Below are 21,308 nucleotides of genomic sequence, written 5' to 3' on the forward strand. Positions count from 1 at the left end.
GCTGAAACTCCAATAGTTTGGCCACCTGATGCAAAGAGTTGAGTCACTGGAAAAGACCCTGATGCTGGGAGGGACTGGGGGCAGGAGGAGAAGGGGACGAGAGAGGATGAGATGGCTGGATGACATCACCAACTTGATGCACATGATCTGGGTGAACTCCAGGAGTTGGTGATGGACAGGGAGACCTGGCGTGCTGCGATTCATGGGGTCGCAGAGTTGGACATGACTGAGTGACTGAACTGAACTGATGGTAAACTTGCTTCACTGTTAAAGATATTTTTTCCAGTGTCATTTACTTTCTATTTGTGTGTGTGTGTGTGTGTGTGTGTAAACATTTTAATTTTTTGAGATCAGATCTATCAATCCTTTCCTTCATGGTTTCTGCCCTTGAGGTCCATCCTAACTTTATATAAAAATTCCCTTATATATTTTTTCTTTTAGTACTTTATTTAAATTAAATCTTTAAGCAGACTTTCAGTGCAAGGCGTGAAGTAGATAGCTGTTTCTTCCAGAAGGTGAGCTTGTTGAAAGGATGCTTTTCTTACCTGAGCTTCATACTTCACAGCAGCCGACAGCAGCGCGATGGCATTCTCCTCGCAGATTCCTTGCTTGATAGTTTGTTGGCAGAGTTTTTTCAAACGATTTTCTCTATAAAATGTAGCCAAATCAAGCAATCCTGGTAGAAAGAGATGTTTATTAGGGGAGTGATCTCAAGTATCCTGATTTAAACTCACTCAACCCATCAGAGATTATTTTAAATACTGTGTTGGCCAGAACTTTCTGTTCAGATTTGTCTGTAACATTGTATGGAAAACCCCAAACGAACTTTTTGGCCAACCCAATATAATCCTCAGCGAAGGGGTCTGGGAATTGAAGCTTAGGCTGACTTACACACTCTGAGTGTGTGGCTCAATCTAAGAACACAGCTGCACTGAGCAAATGCAACACACAAACGAGTAGCTGTGGGGAAAGAAGCAGCAGGAGAAAACGGCTTGGGTCTTCTCCTCTGGTCATCCCTCCCCCTGAAGCATCAGCACCTTCTCCAGCAGCATTCACACGTGCTGTGAGAGCACCCAGCTTCTTCAAACACTTGCTCAGGTTTTTTTTTCCTTCAGAAGTTACTCTTCAGTCTTGTGGCTGGACCATTTTTCCTGACTTCTGAGTACTCGATTGCCCCAGAGTTCAATATTCAGACTCTTATTTTACCTATTTCCCTAAATGATCTCCAGCCTCACAGTTTTAATACTATCTGGTAAAAACCTGATGATTCTTGTTATATTATCTGTCATCTACTTTCAAATAATACAACATAGAGTGATTTAGATGTTTAACTGCTGGAGAAGGAAATGGCAACCCACTCCAGTATTCTTGCCTGAAATCCCATGGACAGAGGAGCCTGGAGGACCACAGTCCACAGGGTCGCCAAGAGTTGTACACAACTGAGTGAGTGGACATGCACACAAGGGATACTATGAAAAGCACTCTAATCAAGAATGGTCAGTCAGGGGATTCCCTGGTGATCCAGGGCCTAAGGCTCCAAGCTTCGACTGCAGGGGGCAAGGGTCCAATTCCGAGTCAGGGAACTAAGATCCAACATGCTGTGCAATGCAGCCAAAAAAAAAGAATGGTCAGTCAGTCAGTATTTGAAAGACCCTTGTCAAATGGCTTCAATTATGGTTATTTAAATCTCCATTTGAGGATTTGTTAATTAGCATAAAGTATGTCACTGGTGAAGTGAGCGGCACTCGAGTTATGTCACTCAGCTAGAGATACTGTGAGAGTCCCCTCCACCCCTGCATGAATGGGACCCACGCCATGGGCTCAGCATCCTACACCCTGAGAAGAATGGAACACTTGCTAGGTCCAATTCAGTCCTGGTTGCCACCTGATCAAAAGCCAGCTGAATCCTGACTTGACTGTTGTCATGCTTACTTCAAGATAACCTTTTCATGGAAGGTACTGCATAGAGGGCCCAAAGGACACAGAGCCAGGATTTCTTCAACCGTACAGTAAGTTTTACACAATGTGGTAGATTTTAGTTGGAAACTTGCTTTCATTGTAACATGACAAATATTATCATAGAAGAAAGGCCTATGGCCCACTGGGGAAAACAAACTGAAATCTTTTGAAATCTTGAGAGCTGCGAATGACCTGATTGTTTCTAGTCAGTTCTCAACAACTCTCAGACTCACATCGACAGCTCCCCACACCCCAGGCACCAGACTCACATATGCGTGTGCTCACAGGTACTGGCTGGATCTGCTGCTCAGGAGGGCCCAGCTCTGCACCTGCTCCAGGCAGCCCCTCTCCACAGTGGCCAGTGAGCCACGTGCCCGCTCCTAGACCACACTTCGTGCACCCGGGACTCTGGCAAAGTGTGAAAGTGCTAGCCGCTCAGTCATGTCCGACTCTGCGCTCCTGTGGACTACAGCCCGCCAGGCTCCTCTGTCCATGGAATTCTTCAGGCAAGAATACTAGAGTGAGTAGCCATTTCCTGCTCCAGTGGATCTTCCTGACCCAGGGATCAAACCCGGGTCTCCTGCATTGCAAGTGGATTCTTTACCATCTGAGCCCCCAGGGACCCTGGGGCTCCCTGCCTAATCAGCCCTGAGGCCACACACGCAAGTGTTTCCTCCCCTTGACCCTGTCACCAAGGTACAGAACCCCAGTCCCAAGGGGTGGCCAGGGCGGGATGGACGGAGCGTGGAGATGCAGGCTGGGTGCCCGCACACCTCTTATGGTGCAGGAGGTAGCTGGTGGTGGGTAAACAAAGACGGCAGATCCCAAGCTGGAGGCCAGGGGCCCGACTTCCTGTGCAGTGGTGTCCTAGCACAGAACTCCAAGAGACCTACCACTCTAAATTCCAGATGAAATGCCACCCTGGCCTCTCAGTTCTTAATGAAGATGTATTTTTCAAGGTATGAGGATTTAACACATTTTATCTGATGCTTTTAGCTTGACACATAACTTTAAATTTTTAGACATGTGGTATGTAGGCCTCCTTTAGACTCTTGCCCAGGGGCCTATAGAAAACCTGCCACACAGATGTCTAAAAGGCAGCTCAAACTCCTTTGATTTTTCAAACTCCAGAGCAAAACCTGGTGCTCTCCACACTCAGGCCAAATACCCCATCCTTCTCTTTCCCTCACACCCCACAACCACCGCCAATAGATTCCGTCAGCTCGCTATGTAAGATGTGTCCAGACTCTGATCTCTTTCAGCACCTCCACGCTAGACCACCTTAACCCAAGGCACCACCACCTGACATCTCAACCATTACAGTTCCTCATCTTTTCACTCCTGGAGTCAAAGCTGCGGGTGCCTCCTCCCTCCATAAAATACACAAACCCATCCTCCTTTTCTCCCCAAATCCTAGACTATGTGGCCGAGCCATGGCCATCTAGAAGTGACCACTCCCTGCAACTTCCTATGCAGCTAATTAAGGCCTTGGTCATCTCTGGTCCCTGGTTTAAAAGAAGTGGGACTTCCTCTACAGACACCAGGGTCTGCCCTGGCACCTCGCCACTGTCCCTTCCTCTGTCGCACTGTCTGCAGTGCAGATGTGGCCGTGGCCATGAATCCAGGGGCCACACGTAAGGATGCCTTGCACTGTGTCCCTGGGTGACAGACAGAGAAACCACCTCGTTTAAGCCACTTCCTTTTTCCATTTTACTATTAAAGCAAAAACTAAATACACAACCCCCATTGTCAAAATCTTCCAAGGCTGTCTATCACATCAAGACTAAAACTCGAGCCCTTCACCGTGACCTCCAAGGCCGCATCTGGTCTTGGCCAGACCCAGCTGCCTGGCCTCAGTTACCGCCACTGCCCATCTCTCACTCTCTCCCCCTCCTCCTCTTCCAGGTGCTCTCCGTGCTCCTGTCTCAGACCGTCACACCATCTCTCGTTTAGCATGCTCTTCGCCTGGGTGTCTGCTTGCTTTCCCCCTGGTCTCTGCTCAGCACACTTCCTCACGGAGGCTTTCCCTGACCTGACTGACCACTTTGATTTCTTGTTACTGGCTGGCCTCCCGCCCCTGAGCACCAGCTCCACGGGGCAGGGTTTGGTCTGTCTCCCTCACAGGTGCCAAGGGGAGCGTGGCACACCGTGGGCCCTGGCCCTCCAGCACTGTGGGAGAAAGGAAGGAAAACTAGAAAACTTTAGAAATCAGACTTCTGTTCACCCAAGGAAAATTAAATGCTGATCTGGTAAAAAGTGTTACTGGCTTTACACATGTAAAATGAATACCGAATTTAAAAATTTGAGGGTTAAACTCTTTGGTTCCTTACAGAAGCAATTCTTTAATTCTTCTGTCCCACTGGCCAATGATACTGACAGCTGTAAGCTGAAAGTGAGTGTGTGTCTCACCCTGTGCCCAAATGGACGCCCTGTGTTGCTTTCTTAACGTCAGTAGCCCTGAAGTGCCGTGAGGCGCTGGACCACGGCAATCCGTCCCAAAGAGACAGTCAGTTACGGAGGCCAGCAGGGCTTGTTACATGCATCTTACCATTTTTATACTGTAAATATCTTGAAGGCAGCAGGCTGTGGAAACTAAAAAGTTGTGTACGGTGTCTAGCAATTCAGGAGGAATGGCACCCACCCCAGTGTCGACGGGTTGATAATTCACCCACCTCTCATTTTATCCATCAAGTCAACCTTTGTATGAGGTGGGAAGAAGGAAAGAGAGCTTGGGTTCAGCACACAAAAACAGAACTACTTTTGTGACTACCCTCATACAGACTTCCTTTCAGGCTCTACACAAACCACCTTTTTGCCAAACTCTTGGTCAAGTCTGGTGGGAATTACCTACTGCCTCCTCGGGGGACAGGCTGATGCTGTCTGTGTACAGGTACTCCAGGAAGGCTCGGTAAACAGGATACGAAAATTCACTCATTTCTACAATATCATCCTCATTGTCTTCCAATGAAGAGCGAAAATGCTCACACCTGAAGGAAGAAAGATGTCAGGTCCTGGCTTCTGGGCAAGAGCCGATAACCTTCCCGAGGAGCACGTGCTCGTAGTGGTTAAGAGGAAACAACTACCATGCAGAGAGGAAAAACGCACACCACACGCCTTCATGTCCTGGCCTGGGCCCCTCGCTTCCTCTGCTGGCCAGAAGTCTGCAAACAGTGGTTTATTGGAGGAGGCTGCAAATGCTAGCCTGCTGTGGGGCGGCCGCCTCTGTGGCCACAGATGGGTCCCTCCCACACCATGTCCACGGAGCAGCATTTATAGAAATCAGGTGGCTTTATTTTTAAAAATTCTGAGTAATTTTGTTTCTTCTCCTCCTGTTATGGGTTGAATTGAATCCCCAAATTGACAGACTGAAGTCCTAACCTCAGAATATAACCGTATTTGGAGAAGGGATCAAATTAAAAGGAGGTCATTAGGGTGGGCCCTAAACTGACATGACTGGTGTCCTTATAAAAAGGGGGGTTTTGACACAGGGAGAAAGCCACGTGAAGACTGGAGTTATGCTGCCATAAGGCAAGGAGGGCAAAAGAACTGGCAGCAAACCACCAGAAGGTGGGACGGAGGATGGAACAACCCAATTCATTCAACAAGATCTTGAATTTCTAGCCTCCAAAACCATAAGAGAATAAATTTCTGTTACTGAAACCAATCAGTCTACAGAACTTTGTTACAATAGCCCTAACAAACCACAACCTCCTCATTTTTATGAAGGTTTACGGACAACAGGAGAAGTGAGCAAACACTGCACAGCCTGGCCTCACTAAGAAGCGAACTTGAGACTGAAATACTATACTGTGTGTGATTCACTGCAGGAGGATCTGGATATCTGTTACATAACAACAAAATGAATTTCAAAATCATTAGGCTAGAACAAAGAAGACAGTCAGAGAAGAATACGTACTGTATCATTACATTTACATCAACTTCTAGAAAACGCTAACTAATCTATACTGACAGAAAGAAGACCAGGGCTTGCCCCAGGGCCAGGGCCTGAGGGATCTTTGAGGGGGGCGATGCCAACGTTCTGTATCCTGGTGTGGAATGGTGGTTTCCAGAGAATATACACGTCAAAACGCCTCAGGCTGCACATTTTAAATGGATGCTCAAAAACTACCTATTAATAAAAGTGAATTTTTAAAAGTCTGCCTGTTAGTTTTACCCCAAACCTTGCTGCTCTTGTCTTTTTTCGAGGTCTAAACCTGTGGTATCCCACAGCTGACTAAGGAGAGTGACTCTCATGGGCTGCACTCAGCTCCTGGGCAGGGAGGTTCACTTAGGGCAAGCAGCCCCAACAAGGCTCAATAGATGTTCACCGCTGGCTGGATGGCTGCTCTCCGGTGCCAAGGTGGACAAGCTGTCTACAGAGTCTCTGAGGAAGCCAACTGTGCATGCCCTGCACCACACCCCACCCACTGCATACCACGGCTTCTGTGATTTCTTGTTTCACATATAATGTGTTTTCCCTGCTGTACTGTCTGCTCATAAGGGCGAAAAGAGCCTCACATTTTTTCAGAATCACTGAAGTGCCTGACATAGGTCTTTGCAACTAGAAAATAACAAACATATTTATTTCAATTCTCAAATGATGCCTTACCTGATTTTGAGAAGGACTTTATGCACATAAATGTACTTTCCATCCACCAGAAATTTCAGGTCTGCGGTATTGGGGTTGTCAAATTCCCTCTTCAGGGACTCGGCCACTGTGAGGTGGTCGTCAGGTTCTAAGGGAATGACACCAATGTTTTCCAATGAAAATGCAGGCCAAATATAGCATCACTTTGCTCACACTCATGAAAATACCAATTTCCCAAAATAACTGACCAACTAAGCAGTGTGCTTTTTTCCCTAAATACAGATTTCCCGCTGCTGCAATCGTTTTAAGAACCTCAGAGACATCTGCTTGTAAATCTGGCAAAATAACTAAAGCCCCAACCACCTCACTAAATAAACATGTTGAAAGCTTGAGTAAATATACCCGCTAAAAATAAAAGCCACGGTTTCCCAGTCACATCAAAAAGCCATCCGAAGTTCTTTGAATTTTAGTATGAGATTTCTGATACTATTAAGGAAAATGAATTGGTCTGGTGAGTTCTCTTTCATAGGAGCCTGTGAGAGGGAAGTGAATTGCCTGATACCACACTTAACAAAAGTCCTCACTATTGAAAAACAACAGCACCAGAGTTTTCTTCCTAGCTCTCAGGCCATCACCCGACAGACAGCAGTCAGCTCACCCACAGACAGGAGGCGCCACGTGACGGCAGGCGTGGCGAAGCAGGCGAACACGTCATCGGTGGAGGAGAAGTGTGTGAGGTGCGGCAGGGTCACCGACTGGCCACGGCACTGGCCCCACATGTACACGTGGCCGCCCTGTGTCTTGGCAGCCGATGTGTGCGCTGAGTGGCAGGCTGCAATCTCTATAATTCTAGTTCACAAACACACACCAAGTAAACAGGAGAAGAAACAAGTCGATTTTTCCTTCCCTTAGCATTAACTGATTAAAAAAAAACAAACTCTTCATTAAGCCTAAACTTGTAAATTTTTAGGCACCAAACCATTATCTACATTTAAGCAATGTCTCATTTAAGCACTTATACATCATGAAGGTCTTCTTGTTACCACTTCTAGCCAGTAGGCCAATAAAAATATGCACCTATTTTGAAACTGAAGTACAAGCCAAGGGAACAGAGACTAAAAGACCAAAAAAAAAAAAGGTAATTTAATTTTTTCTTAAAACATTGCTTACGAAAGCAAATCAAAAAGATGAGGGGCATCTCCACCCAGGGTCAATAAACATTTTTATCAAAACTTCACCAATTTTAGGGTTCCATGGAGCATGCTATGGGGCACCCCAACTCACTCTGCACGCAGTAAGTGCAGTAGTTCTGACTCACTGAATGGTATCATCTAGAGCCCCAGAGAGCAGTTTTCTGGGACCAAACATTATGTTAGACCTGACATCAGTAAGTTCATGGCTGACAGGCAGATAGTTCTCAGCACACTTCCTAATGGAAACCACTGTTTTGTTGACTTCAAACTAATTGTCTTCTCTAAGACCAAGCCACCACACAGACTTAAAATAGTATTTTACCCCAAGTGGGGTGGCATCTTGATTCTGCCTCGGACAATGGTACCAGCATTCCCAGAACTTTAGGGTCATCTCTGACTTCTCCTCCCTCCTCACTTAGCACTTTCTTCAGAATATCCAGTTGGCAAAATGACAACAAATTCTTTCTTTGTAATATCTCCCACTTGTCAGAGCCTCATCAAGCACACCCTATACCCAGACCGGTCTCCCTGTCTTAGACTTTCTCTCTCTTCTGACCTAAATCGCACAGTGCTGTCAAGTTCATGATTCTCTTGAAAACCCATTCTCATGACTCCTTTCAAACCTGTCACTGACTTCCCACAAGACAAAAATCCAGACACGTGTCCTTAAGGCCTCCTACAATTTGCCTACCATCTATGGCCAGTTTTTTGTCATATCATCTTTGCCCACATACCCTCTGTTTGAACAAACAGAAAGTACTCACTGCCTCTCAATGTCACTAGGCACAAAGTCCTCGGTCAGCAATGTTCTTTGGTGGACCTCTTTTCCCTGATAACGAACGTTCCATGAAAAATGTAACTGACTGGAACACAATCGTGAACTTGTGTGCTAAACTACCCAACACCAGAAAACCAAAATAACTTCACTCCTACATTCACTTTGGAAATGCTTACCATGACCCTCCAAAAATGGGGAGCAGCCTCTGCCATTCATTCGAGGAGGCAGGATGCTGCTTCCACAGTCAGGGGTTAAAGATACAGAGAAGCTGGGAAGGCTGGCCCTCCCTGAGCATGGCTAGGGCGTTTACCTGGAGCACCCAGTGCCACTAGGGAAGTCAGGGGTGGGGCTTGGGCTTGGCTGACAGCACCAGCTGCTGCAGCAACGAGAAGGGAGAAAGTTTAAGGGAACCTTCAGGTCTGGGCTTGGGACTCCAGCACCTGCCAAAGTGCCCTGCCTTTGTCTGAGGTCATCTGTCCTTCGTCTGATTCATACCAAGAAGCAAACATGGAAGTTCAAACTGTCCAGTCATACATGCAGTGGACGATAAACTGAGCTAAGGTTTACTGTCAGGAGGTCTGGCATTGCTGTTGTTTAGTCTCTAAGTCGTGTCTGACACTTTTGTGACCCCACAGACTAGCGTGCCATGCTCCTCTGTTCATGTGATTTTCCAGGCAAGAATACTGGAGTAGGTTGCCATTTCCTTCTCCAGGGGAATCTTCCTGACCTAGGGATAAAACCCATGTCTCCTGCATTGGCAGGTGAATTATTTACTGCTGAGCCACCAGGGAAGCCCAGGAGGTCTGGAGTACTGCATACTTTACTTTGTAGCCAGCCATTTTTACTGGAAAAAAAATTACTATATGTTGAAAATACATGGATTTGGTGTCACCTCAATAAAACTAGATCCACCACAATGGCATGGCTTAATGGCTAAGAGGTACTAGAACTGAAACAGCAGAGAGTGAGAGAATGCAAAACAGAAAACAGCCAAGAGCGAAAATAAGGTAATTTGTGAAGAAGAAGAATAACAGAGAAGAAATCATGACCATTACAAGATCCAGAGCAGTGCTTCTCAATTCTGGTTCTGTGAGGCCAACACACTACTAATTATTAACACCTCAAGAAGCTACAAATTAACAAAAATTCAAGGCAAAGTGAGTTTTGAAATCAATTTAACCCAAAATATGTTTTTTATGGAACTTTAAATGCTGGTAAATCAAAGTATTGAAAATTCAGAAAGACTAGGAATGACTAAGTTAAAGAGAATCATTTTAACTATTAAAATCACTTCTCTATGAACATAAAATGTTAGCATTCTTCATTACAAATAGGCTTCTGTGAAAACAAAATTTTTTAATCAGGTTTTTCTTGGGTTGTTATTTGAGCAAATAAACCACGCAGCCAGATTTTCACTTTCCGCTTCTGGGAACACGCAACCAAGACCTGATGCTCCATCCCGGCCAGAGTTCAACCCTGTTCTTTCTAATTAGCTCAGCCTCCCCACAATGAGCCCCAAGAATCAGGAGTTCCTGAAAGGTAAGTCATAATGTTCCTGCAAAGCTTCAGTCACTGAAAAGGGCGGGGAGGTGCAGAACAAGTCCTAGCAAACCTAGAGGTTCCTCCCTTGCAATATTCGTGTGACAGAGAGCCCACAAGCTCAAAATCACCGCACGAAATTCAAGCACAAGAAACTGAGAAAAGCAGGAACATCTCATTCAAAACACTCATCCTTGATATTCTAGCCAAAATCATGTTTAGGTGGACAACATCAAGCATGGACGTGTTTAGCAATTTCTACTTTTACCTATATAATTTAAAAAAACAAATGTTTTTAAGTTGTGAAGATTTTTTAAAAAGAAAGGAACAGGTAACTCTCCAGTGCCAGGTATCTGGACACTCACGTAACTCCCATGCCTGCGTCTCCTCTCTCTGGCTTTCTCCCACTGAGTCGCCCTATATTCTGTCCGTCCCAGAGTGACTACAGTGAGAAGACCCAACACTCGCTCTGAGCCCATCAGGACCAGTGGCATGAGGTGGGGCAAATCGCAGGTGGGCGCATGGCAGCCGATTCCATGAGTCCAAGGACAGAGGAGTGCAACTTTATATGAAGCGAGGAAGCATGAGGAAAATGGTAAAGCGCCATGCAGATATAGCTTGTTTTTCTATCCATGCTAACTCTGGCCCTGTCACACTTCTGTGCTGTGTTGTTTAAATACTAAATGTCCCAAGTGACTGGATTTGCTGCCTGAGGCACTTCTGTGATTATTCACAGCCTCAAGACTGTCTCTTCTCCTTTTACCGAGTGGCTCTGAACTACCTCTAGGAGAAGTAAGAGTGACACGGCTGCTTGCATCTGCCGTGCCTGTCAGCACAGGACCTTCAGTACCTGCCCTCCTCCCCACTTCTTTTTTGTGCTTTTTTTTCCTGCTTGAATGGTTCACTGCAGCAACTGGAAACCAGCACCTGGTCCTGGGCAGGCATGGGGCAGGGGGAGATCCCGATCACCTCCTGTGGACCCCCTCACTGGTGTGATGCCAGGTATACTTCCGAGCTCAGCAGCAGACCCCCGCCAGTGGCCCTCTAAGGGCCCTCAGCCATCAGGCTGCAGGAGGCCGATGCAGATGCAGGACAGGGGTGCCTGCTGTGATCCCGGGGTGCCCGCACACATGGCCCTCGCCCCGTCTGCCTCCAGTCTCTGTCTCCCTGTGGTGTTTAGTCACTAAGTCTAGTTTGACTCTTTTTGCAACCCTTACCCACCAGGCTCCTCTGTCCAGGGGATTGCCCAAGCAAGAATACTGGAGTGGCTTGCCATTTCCTTCTCCATCCTCCCCAGTTCTTAAGGAGTCTAGGGTCTTATGATATGATCAGCGGGGGGCGGGGAGGGGGCAGGGAGGACAATACTCAAATGAAAATCAAGAGACTGAAAATGACTGGTTCTTCATTTTCACTGTTAAATATTCCAACAGAAATACAGAAAAGAACTGCATACAAATGCAAAATAACTTATCCATATATTTAAAAATCAGATATTGTAGAAATTTATATGTACACTAAAAATGAAAATAGCAATATTGATTTCTACAATGATTTCAACCCTGGTTTAATAGAAAAGATGAAATGTTCGTGTTCCATGCTTCTGTGTCAAGAAATGAAGAGTGAAAAGGCAGTGATAAGGCCATGGTTGAGAAGTTCAAGAGACCTTCAAAAATAGTAGGATAATTTGGGGAAAAAACTCTGGGGTTATGCTAATCACTCATCACAACTTTGCAGTTCGATTCCTGGGTTGGTAGATCCTCTGTAAAAGGGATAGGCCACCCACTCCAGTATTCTTGGGCTTCCCGGGTGGCTCGGGTGGTAAAGAATCCACCTGCAATGCAGGAAACCTGGGTTTGATTCCTGGGTTGGAAAGATCCCCTGGAGCAGGGAACAGCTACCCACACTAGTTTTCTGGCCCAGAGAATTCCATGGACAGACAGGCCTGGCAGGCTACAGTCCCAGGGGGTTGCAAAGAGTCAGACACGACTGAGCAACTTTCACTTCAGTAACACAACCATGCACACAAGTGCACAAAACGAAGTTCTCATTTTAGAACCATTTCGCTCTTCCCCATAGTGAGAGCCTAGGAGCTGAGGTCATGAGAAACAGCCCTATCCTTTTCAACTGGCAAATCTGATAAGCAGCTGGGTGAATGGCATTATACTCCCATCGGAGGTACTTTCATCTTCCTAAATCTCAGAAGACAGACCTCAAATGTTATCAATTCCTTAGGAATGTGAAACAGAGAACAATGGGAATGGGGGGAAAGGAAATTTCTGAGTGAGAAGAATAATGCCAAAGAGCTGTTGGAGGTCTAGTCATTGTAGTTTGTATAGAGTAACTATTACAGGTATAGATGAAACATGGGTGACGAAAATAGAATATTTAACGTACACTCAACCTTCCCCCAAATTCTAAAGCTAATTTTAAAAAGGAATGGATGGTCTTGTTCAGGAATATTTTAATACTAGCAATAAATTGCCCGTAATTCTGAATCATGCCTCAGTTTTATTTAATCACTGAAGAACACTGAATTCATTTTGAAAATATGCATATTACCTGTCCTTTTCCACGACGACAGGGGTAGGGTAGGACTGGTTACTTTTATTGCCAGTACCCAATTGGCCGTAAGAATTTGCGCCCCAAGCATACACTTGACCTTCATCTGTTAATACTAACGTGTGTGCATAGCCACAGGCAACCTGGAAAGAGAAAAACCAAACCCACTCAAGCCGCAAACAGAGAGAAACACGCTTTCCACAAGACAGGTTAAGAATCAAAAATGAAAAAGGGGAGACGGCAGACAGAGAGGCAGGCACTAAAGTTAGCCAATGCCCCTCCAGATGCAGCTTAGGTCCCACGTGTGGTGAAAACTGCATTGAGATCAACATGAGTCCTGCAGTGACCAGAGTCCAGTTCAGCCACCTTTACTGTGGCATTCATCATGCTCACAGAGATCAAGGCGTGTGAAAGGAATAAGAAATAGACTCTTCTCTTTTTCAAGAATTACTTTCTTTTTATTATGAAAGTAAAACATAAATTCAATGTGAAAAAGATACAGAAAAATATAATTATGAAAGTCATCTCAAGGTCAAGATTGTTTATTTATAAAAATATATAGAAATATGCATTGAAAGCTTTTTTAAAAATGATCATACTGTATAAGTAGTCCTGTATCTTTTTACTCAACAGTGCATATAGCACTATTAAAATCCCTTGTAAGCATCATTTCTGTTAATAGAGATTTATATCACTTATTTAACCATTAACTTACTGTCTGATTGGATAAATTATGCAACATCTATTATTTACCATTGTTTTCTTTTTCTTTCATTTTTTTTTGTTTTGTCTGCTCTAAGAACTTCTCTAAGTCACTTTCTCTTTGGTGCCTTAGGATATATGCCCTAAGAGCAGAATTACAGATCAAAGGGGGTGAATATTTTTAAGGGTCTTGATACATACTGCCAAAGTTTCCTTGGAAAAGACAATAAAAGTTTACATTCCAAGAGCTACGTGTGAGAGTGCGTTGGAGATAAAATTTTTCTGATAAATATTACAACTAAATTCAGGAAAAGAACTTTAACTTCTACCTCAACTTTTCATCTGCTAAGAGGACTGATTTTTTTAGTACACTGGCATGTCTGCCACCGTAGGTTTAAAAACAGGCACACATAAACCCAAGGGGACGTACCCGCTGGACACGAATGCCTTGGAGAGCTGCTACCCTGCACGGGGTGGGCTGGTTGCCACTGCTGCCGAGTCCCAACTGCCCATTTCCATTGTAGCCCCAGACAAAGACCTGAGAGAAAACGAGAGACGCGATGCCCATAAAAGCCGAAAAACAGTCACGGCCTCTGTCGTGAGGTCAGCAGGACACTGAGAAGGCAGACGGGCTTTTTGAAGTGACCTGTGAAATGCCTTTCTTACCTCCCCGGTGTTCACCACTGCCATGGAGCACATCTGCCCACAGGCTATGTTCACAACCACTTTACTCTGTAAGCAGCCGGTGACTCTTCGCGGGATCGGCTGATTGGCTGTTGATCCAGACCCTACCTGCCCGGAGTTATTATAACCCCACGCAAATACCTATTTGAAAGAAGAGATCAGTAAATGAAACACGCTAATATACAGAGTGTCTCAGTGGTACTTCTGGCCTCATCTTTGCCCTCCAAGTGCTTGATATCCATAAATTCTCAGAACATAGGGAAGTTTCACAGGATGCATTCTCATAAAATATATTACTTTATAAAATTAGGTTATTGGCATTATCTACACAAACAGCAATAATCAAATGTCATATAATCCTTATAAAAGATCTATTTTGCCTCAGCCATAATTTCTAGTATTTGGGGAATTTTTCTTTTTAATAACCCCCTTGAGTATAGCAACAGAGAAGTAACAATACATCCTTCAACATTGTGCAGCTACACAAATCCTTACCACATACAGGTACACGTCATGATATAAACACCATGACTATGAACTGCTAACAAGAGTAAGATGAATGTGAGGTTGGTGGTTATTTTAATTAAATGATCATAGTTCCATGTCTGCTACAGGAATCTATATAATCTTACTGAAACCTTATGATCAGTGAGATTTAGGCTGACTATTCTCACCTCTCCATCAGATGTTAGCACCAAAGAATGGTAAGACCCACAGGCCACTTCAATGACTTGCTTGTTTGACAGATTAGTAGAGATATGATAGGGAACTAGACCAGCATTAGTTGTCCCGTTGCCCAGCTGACTGTAAGCATTATGACCCCAGGTAAAGACTTCTCCTTCTGAAAATAAAAAGAAACATAACCGACTTTCAAAACAACTACTCATTATATGAAAGTATATGTATTACACACTCCCACAGATGGAAACTAAAAATTCACATGTGAAAGTTAATCAACTTCCCTATTCCACAAAACTCATTTTGTAAAAGAAAACATTCGGAAAGTTAAACTACATTCTGCCTCAAAGCAACAAGATGAAATTTAAATGGATGCAATTAAAATAACTGGAAGATAGGTTTTTGATAAATAACAGAGAAAAGGCTACTGAGAAAAAAAAAAAAAAACCCAGATTGAAATTCAAGACTGTAAGATTCTCTGAATCTTAACTTCCTTATTTATAAATGGTTACCCAGTTAATTTTTTAAATCTTTATTATATTACTTATTGTGCAGTACAATACATATTCAGGGCTTTGGGGGTAATCCTAAGATTGTATCTCTTGATCTGGGCGGCAGAACATGGACGCATACTTTGTAATTATTTATAAAACCGTGTATATATATTTTATGAACTTTTTGGAATAAGGTATGTTTTAATGATAACGTCTTATCAGTCTGAATGCATGAAAAAGCCATGAGAATATTTAAGTCCTTATACTACTGACACCAACTAGAGCCATCAGTCATTATTTAACATCGGAATCACAGAATGTTAAGAGATAGAGGGGATCTTAGAATCTGGCTTTAATCTCTTTGTTTGTAGATCAAGAATCTCAAGTTCAAAATGTCCAAAGTGAGGTTCAGCATTCTAATGCAAAATAATTACACTCCTAAAGTAGGCTTACAGCACTGTCATTCTGATAACCAAAGTGCCAATAACTGCTAGATTCCATCGGCTACCTTTTCTTACTCTGATATCCAGATATGTTCATATTTCATACAGTCCAAAGCATAGACGAGTTCACAGGGCAGAGGCAGAAAGCCTTGCCCAGTCAAAGAGTGTGTTCTCAGTGTAAGGGGTGGTCCCAGGCTTGCTCCTCAACAAATGAAGCAACGGCTAAAATTCTACCCTGTTCCTAGGTTACCTGTTGTTGCAAGGACAATGTGTGGCCCACTCCCATAGCTGAGGCAGGCGATTTTTTTGCCACTTAAAGAATCCAGTCTCCGAGGTTCAATGGTGCTCTGGACATCACCTAATCCCAAACAACCACAGCAGTTTGTGCCAAGCACAAAAATCTGTGGGGAAAAACCACCGTTAGCTCAAGCAGTTCTACTTCCGACAAACCTATAATTACATTCAAAACAGGCATAGTCCCCTTACAGGAAAACTGCTTCATTATTTAATAAATAAGGATCTCCTCTGTGCATTTTTTTAAATCTTAATGCCTTAGTTCCCCCAAGATCTTCAATTTAGCAAACCCATTACTAAAAATATAATGGCTGAATATTTTTCTTCAACATTACCTCATCATTTACCGTAGTATACAGAAGCTCATTGCTGGCACTGCCAAAGACACAGGCCTGACGAACTAACTGCAGTTCTGCCTCAGAACAAAGGGAGAAAATTGGCCACTTTCCCACATCTAACATCTTCAAAGATGACAGAGTAGCCTGGACTGGCTGAAAAAGAATTTTTTTTAATTATTAAAAAAATGATTCATACAGAACACATTTTCTCTGCCCCCTTCTGTGTAAGAGTGCGCACTGGTGTGAGGAGAAACAAACCCTGTCTATTTTGGGGAATTGCTTTTACAGGTTTGACCACTTTGGACTGTTCTCACCACAACCAAGAGCCAGAGTCCCAGGATAGAATCAGATCTCACCTATTAATTTTCCTCAAAGACACTGGAGCCATCCAACGCTGAACTCCGGGGAGCTGAACGCCTGGCAAGCACTTTCTGTGGCAGTTATGTCTTTAAAGTAGCTTTGGAAAATAGGCTGGGGGTAAAAGCAGGAAAGAAGAGGGAATACTGCTGTTTCATCGGCTACCTGAGTCTTAGCAAAGGCAGCCCTTGGGAAAGGACAATGCCAAAGGTGACACCAAGGAAAACGTCCACAAGTTTCAGTTCACGGGTCAGTTCTGACCATTCAGCTGGAGCAGTTGGTGGGTTCCCTCAAGCCCCTACTCAGATCTGGGGGCTGGTAGGAAGAAACACCCAGAAAGTATGTGCATACACTTGCTATGACTGCTGTAACAAAGAACCATGAACTGAGGGGCTTAAACAACAAAACTTTATTTTCTCACAGTTCTGGAGGCTAAATTCAAAGTCAAGGTATCAGCTGGCTTAGTTCCTTCCAAGGGTTGTGAGGGGAAGATCTATCAGGCCTCTCCCCCAGGCCTGCAGAGGGCTGAATCTTCCAATATCTTTCACATCATCTTCCCCAAGTCTTTCTCTCTCTGTGTCTAAATTTCCCTCCTTTTATAAAGACACCAGTCATACTGGGTTGCGTCACCCTCATGACCTCCTCTTAACTAAATGATTTACATATGCAGTGACCCCATTTCCAAATAAGGTCACCTTCCAGAATAATGAGGTGTCTTAGTTCCTTTGGGCTGCTAAACCAAAATATCATAGAATGAGTGGCTTATAAACAACAAAAATTTGTATTTTACTGTTCTGGAGACTGGGAAGTCCAAGATCAAGGCACCGGCATGACTGTGTTCTGATGAAAGTGCCCTTCCTAGTTCAGAGCCCGTGTATTCTATGTCCCCATGTGGTGGAAGGGACTGGGGGTCTCTCTGGAGCCCCTTTTATAAAGCACTGATTCCATTCATGAGGTTTCGCCCCTCATGACTTAAGCAACTTCTAAAGGCCCCACCTTCTAATATTAAAACCATTACCTTTGAGGGTTAGGATTTTAGCATATGAATTTGGGGGGGATAAAATCAAACCCAGCACAGCACCCATTAAGGTTACAAGCAGCCACACTCCCATAAGAGCATTCAATGTGGACATGATGAAGCTTCCTTAAAGAGAGCTTTTACATATTTGCTATGTGGTAAGTCATTTCAGTCATGTCCGACACTGTGTGAGCCCATGGACTGTGGTCCTCCAGGCTCCTCTGTCCATGGGATTCTCCAGGCAAGAATACTGGAGTGGGTTGTCATCTCCTTCTCTACTTGTTATACTGGAAATATATACACTTACACACTTTTCAACTTCCAAAAATGCTTAAGATTACAGTAAAATTACATAATGGCCAACAGGGCTATCAAATGGCATTTCCCTCAATAATCACCATGTCCTGTGCTGTGCTTAGTCGCTCAATCACGTCTGACTCTTTATGACCCTATGGACTATAGCCCACCAGGCTTCTCTGTCCATGGAGATTCTCCAGGCAAGAATACTGAAGTGGGTTGCCAGGCCCTCCTCCAAGAGATTTTCCTAACCCAGGGATCAAACCCAGTCTCCCTCATTGCAGGCAGATTCTTTACTGTCTGAGTCACCAGGGAGGCCCAAGAATACTGGAGTGGGTAGCCTATCCCTTCTCCAGGGGAACTTCCTGATCCAGGAATCGAACGAGGGTCTCCTGCATTGCAGGAGGATTCTTTACCAGCTGAGCCACCCAGGAAGCCCCAATAATCACCATACTCTACCTTTAAAGGAATAAAGAATTTTCTAAGGCCTGTCTTTTCCATCAGATATTAAGTCCATCTTACCAGATATATGTTCTAGTAGAGAGAAGATCAGACTAGCTAAAGGAGTCAGGGGAAATTAACTTATTTATTATAAGGACTTGGCTCACAAGATTATGGAGGTGCAGAAGTCCTACATCTGCATTTGCAAACTGAAGACCCAGGAAAGCTGATGACATAATTCAATCTAAGTCCAAAAGCCTGAGAACCAGAGGAGACCATGATGTAAACCCCAGCCCGAGGGCAGAGGATGAAATGAGATGTCCCAGATAAATCAGTGAGGCAGGGAAAAAAGGATGAATTCTTCCTTCCTCTGCCTTCTGTTCCATTCAGGTTCTCAACACACTGGAGGAAACTCGCCTACACTGAGAAGGGCAACCCATTTACTAAGTCTGCCAATTCAAGTGCTATTCTCATCTGGAAACACCCTCACAGACACACCCAGAGATGATGTTTAACCTGGGCATGAGGGGCCCACTCAAAGTTGACACATATAGTGAGCTGTGTGAAGACACACAGTGAAGGCCATGTGAAGACAGAGGCAGAGACCAGAGTGGGACAGCTACAGTCCTGGAACACCAAGGAGTGCCAGGAGCCAGCAGAAGGGGGAGGAGGCGGGAGGACTTCTTCCCTTGAGACTTCAGAGAGCGTGGTCCTGCCGACACCATGATTTCAGACTTCAAGCCCCCAGAACTGTCAGAGAATAGATTTCTGCTGTTTTAAACCACCTGAATTGTGGTGCTTTGTCAGGGAGGAAACTAACGTGAAGAAACCAACACAGAGGGGAAGCAGTTTGTCAATGCCAGCAGCATCACTCTCACGAGCGGCAGAGCCTCCCCTAGTGCCAAATCTGGCCACTGCTCCCCACTATGCCACTCAAACTGCAAGATCCTGTCCGGACAGTGATGTCTCCTATTATCTTTGGGGGCCCTGTGGCGCTAATGACAGAACCTTGTTATGTCAGCTTTGAATCTAAGCTTCTAAATTACCCACCTCATTATACTAGGATGGAATCTTATTTACTATGAGCCTCCTCTTAACTTCCTCCATTTTAATGTTTTTTCCTTTTTAAGTCTTTAATTTTCAGAAAGAACAATGTTTGGGATATGGCATGAAATATTTCATGGAGACATGCTAATGTGCTAGTTAAAGGGGTTCTTACATATTCTTGATACTCCTCATCTTCACAAGTGAAGGACACACACAGCGCTGTCCTCATTTTACCTGGGAGGAGCCTGAGGGTCAGAGGGACTAAGAAATCTTCCACATCACTAGCTTCTGAGCGGATGGACCAGATTTCTTTCCACACATCATGTGTGGCTGAGTAAAAAGTTCACATACAAAGTGACACTCCTGGCAGACCCAGTGTTTGCTCACACTTGTAGGGTCTGGGCTGCTGTGCTCAGGAAGTCTTTAGTGAACAAGGCAATGCCCACCACAGGTTGTCTTTCCAAGAATAGGACAGACAGCGACATACAACAAGAACATAAGTAGTATACAGTGATTGACTGCTACCTCATTTTTTCCTTTCAAGCAGACTTGTGGATTTTGATTGCTACAAAATCAAGTGGTTTCTTAGATGCCTAGACAGCATATTAAAAAGCAGAGACATTACTTTGCCAACAAAGGTCCATCTAGTCAAGGCTATGGTTTTTCCAGTAGTCATGTATGGATGTGAGAGTTGGACTATAAAGAAAGCCGAGCACTGAAGAATTGATGCCTTTGAACTGTGGTTTTGGAGAAGACTCTTGAGAGTCCCTTGGACTGTAAGGAGATACAACCAATCCATCCTAAAGGATCAGTCCTGGGTGTTCATTGGAAGGACTGATGTTGAAGCTGAAACTCCAATACTTTGGCCACCTGATGCGAAGAGCTGATTCATTTGAAAAGACCCTGATGCTGCGAAAGATTGAGGACAGGAGGAGAAGGGGACGACAGAGGATGAGATGGTTGGATGGCATCACCGACTCAATGGACATGGGTCTGGGTAGACTCCGGGAGTTGGTAATGGAAAGGGAGGCCTGGCGTGCTGTGGTTCATGGGGTCGCAAAGAGCTGGACACGACTGAGCGACTGAACTGAACTGAACTAGAAGCCTAGAATCTGGCTGTCAATCCAGCCAGCTCCTTAACACTTATCTACAAATCATTAGTTCTGAGCTTTCCTCCTGGCCCACTTCTACAAAATCTATGGTACCCAACCCATAACTCTACTGACCAGTGGGATTCCGGTGTGTGGATCTGTGACATCACCTGCAGTGGTACATTTGGTAAAGAAGGCTACTGGGTGAGAGAACACTGGGTCTGATGGTATCGATGAACATTTACCAAGTATCAGATACCAAGACAAAAATACGTAGTTATTGCCTTCATGGAGCTCACAACTTAATAGACAACAAATAATTACAATATAACCTAAATACAACACAAGTGTGAATATTGCTTTTTAAATCTCTGCCAGAAGGCTGGTTGCTGGAGGTGAGTCATCAAAATTCATTTTTTTCTAATTCTATGGGGAAACTTTTTCATAGAAAACTGATGATTTCATTTATAAAATGCACTTTTTAAATATTCTTTTCTGAAGTAAATGTTTAACATCACTCTCAAGGAATTGAGCATCTTTGTTCTTTGAAGAAAAATACATTCTTCTGTCTGGCATAATCATGAGCATATATAGTTACATCAGATCAGATCAGATCAGATCAGTCGCTCAGTCGTGTCCGACTCTTTGTGACCCCATGAATCGCAGCACACCAGGCCTCCCTGTCCATCACCAACTCCCGGAGTTCACTCAGACTCATGTCCATCGAGTCAGTGATGCCATCCAGCCATCTCATCCTCTGTCGTCCCCTTCTCCTCCTGCCCCCAATCCCTCCCAGCATCAGAGTCTT

At 44.4% G+C, this 21,308-nt stretch overlaps 1 protein-coding gene across 15 annotated transcripts in view; it reads right to left on the bottom strand.

The window, feature by feature from the left end:
* RCBTB2 (regulator of chromosome condensation (RCC1) and BTB (POZ) domain containing protein 2) overlaps positions 1-21,308 on the bottom strand; it is a 42,902-nt gene that overhangs the window by 6,395 nt on the left and 15,199 nt on the right. For 9 of the 15 annotated variants that reach the window (XM_010834063.1, XM_010834052.1, XM_010834050.1 and 6 more), the window contains 10 exons: positions 16,247-16,402; positions 15,868-16,018; positions 14,677-14,843; positions 13,985-14,143; positions 13,749-13,856; positions 12,617-12,759; positions 7,206-7,396; positions 6,569-6,695; positions 4,807-4,946; positions 546-676 (listed from right to left, as the gene is read on the bottom strand). In XM_010834063.1, the coding sequence (XP_010832365.1) occupies positions 546-676; positions 4,807-4,946; positions 6,569-6,695; positions 7,206-7,396; positions 12,617-12,759; positions 13,749-13,856; positions 13,985-14,143; positions 14,677-14,843; positions 15,868-16,018; positions 16,247-16,372 (1,443 nt within the window). In that variant the 5' untranslated portion in view covers positions 16,373-16,402. Of the gene's footprint in view, positions 1-545; positions 677-4,806; positions 4,947-6,568; positions 6,696-7,205; positions 7,397-12,616; positions 12,760-13,748; positions 13,857-13,984; positions 14,144-14,676; positions 14,844-15,867; positions 16,019-16,246; positions 16,403-16,605; positions 16,721-21,308 lie in introns of all 15 variants that reach the window. The other 6 variants (XM_010834061.1, XM_010834056.1, XM_010834058.1 and 3 more) reach the window with 1 other exon arrangement.

Source organism: Bison bison, unplaced genomic scaffold, assembly GCF_000754665.1.
Source record: "Bison bison bison isolate TAMUID 2011002044 unplaced genomic scaffold, Bison_UMD1.0 scf7180017863994, whole genome shotgun sequence".
Classification (NCBI taxonomy): Eukaryota; Metazoa; Chordata; class Mammalia; order Artiodactyla; family Bovidae; genus Bison; species Bison bison.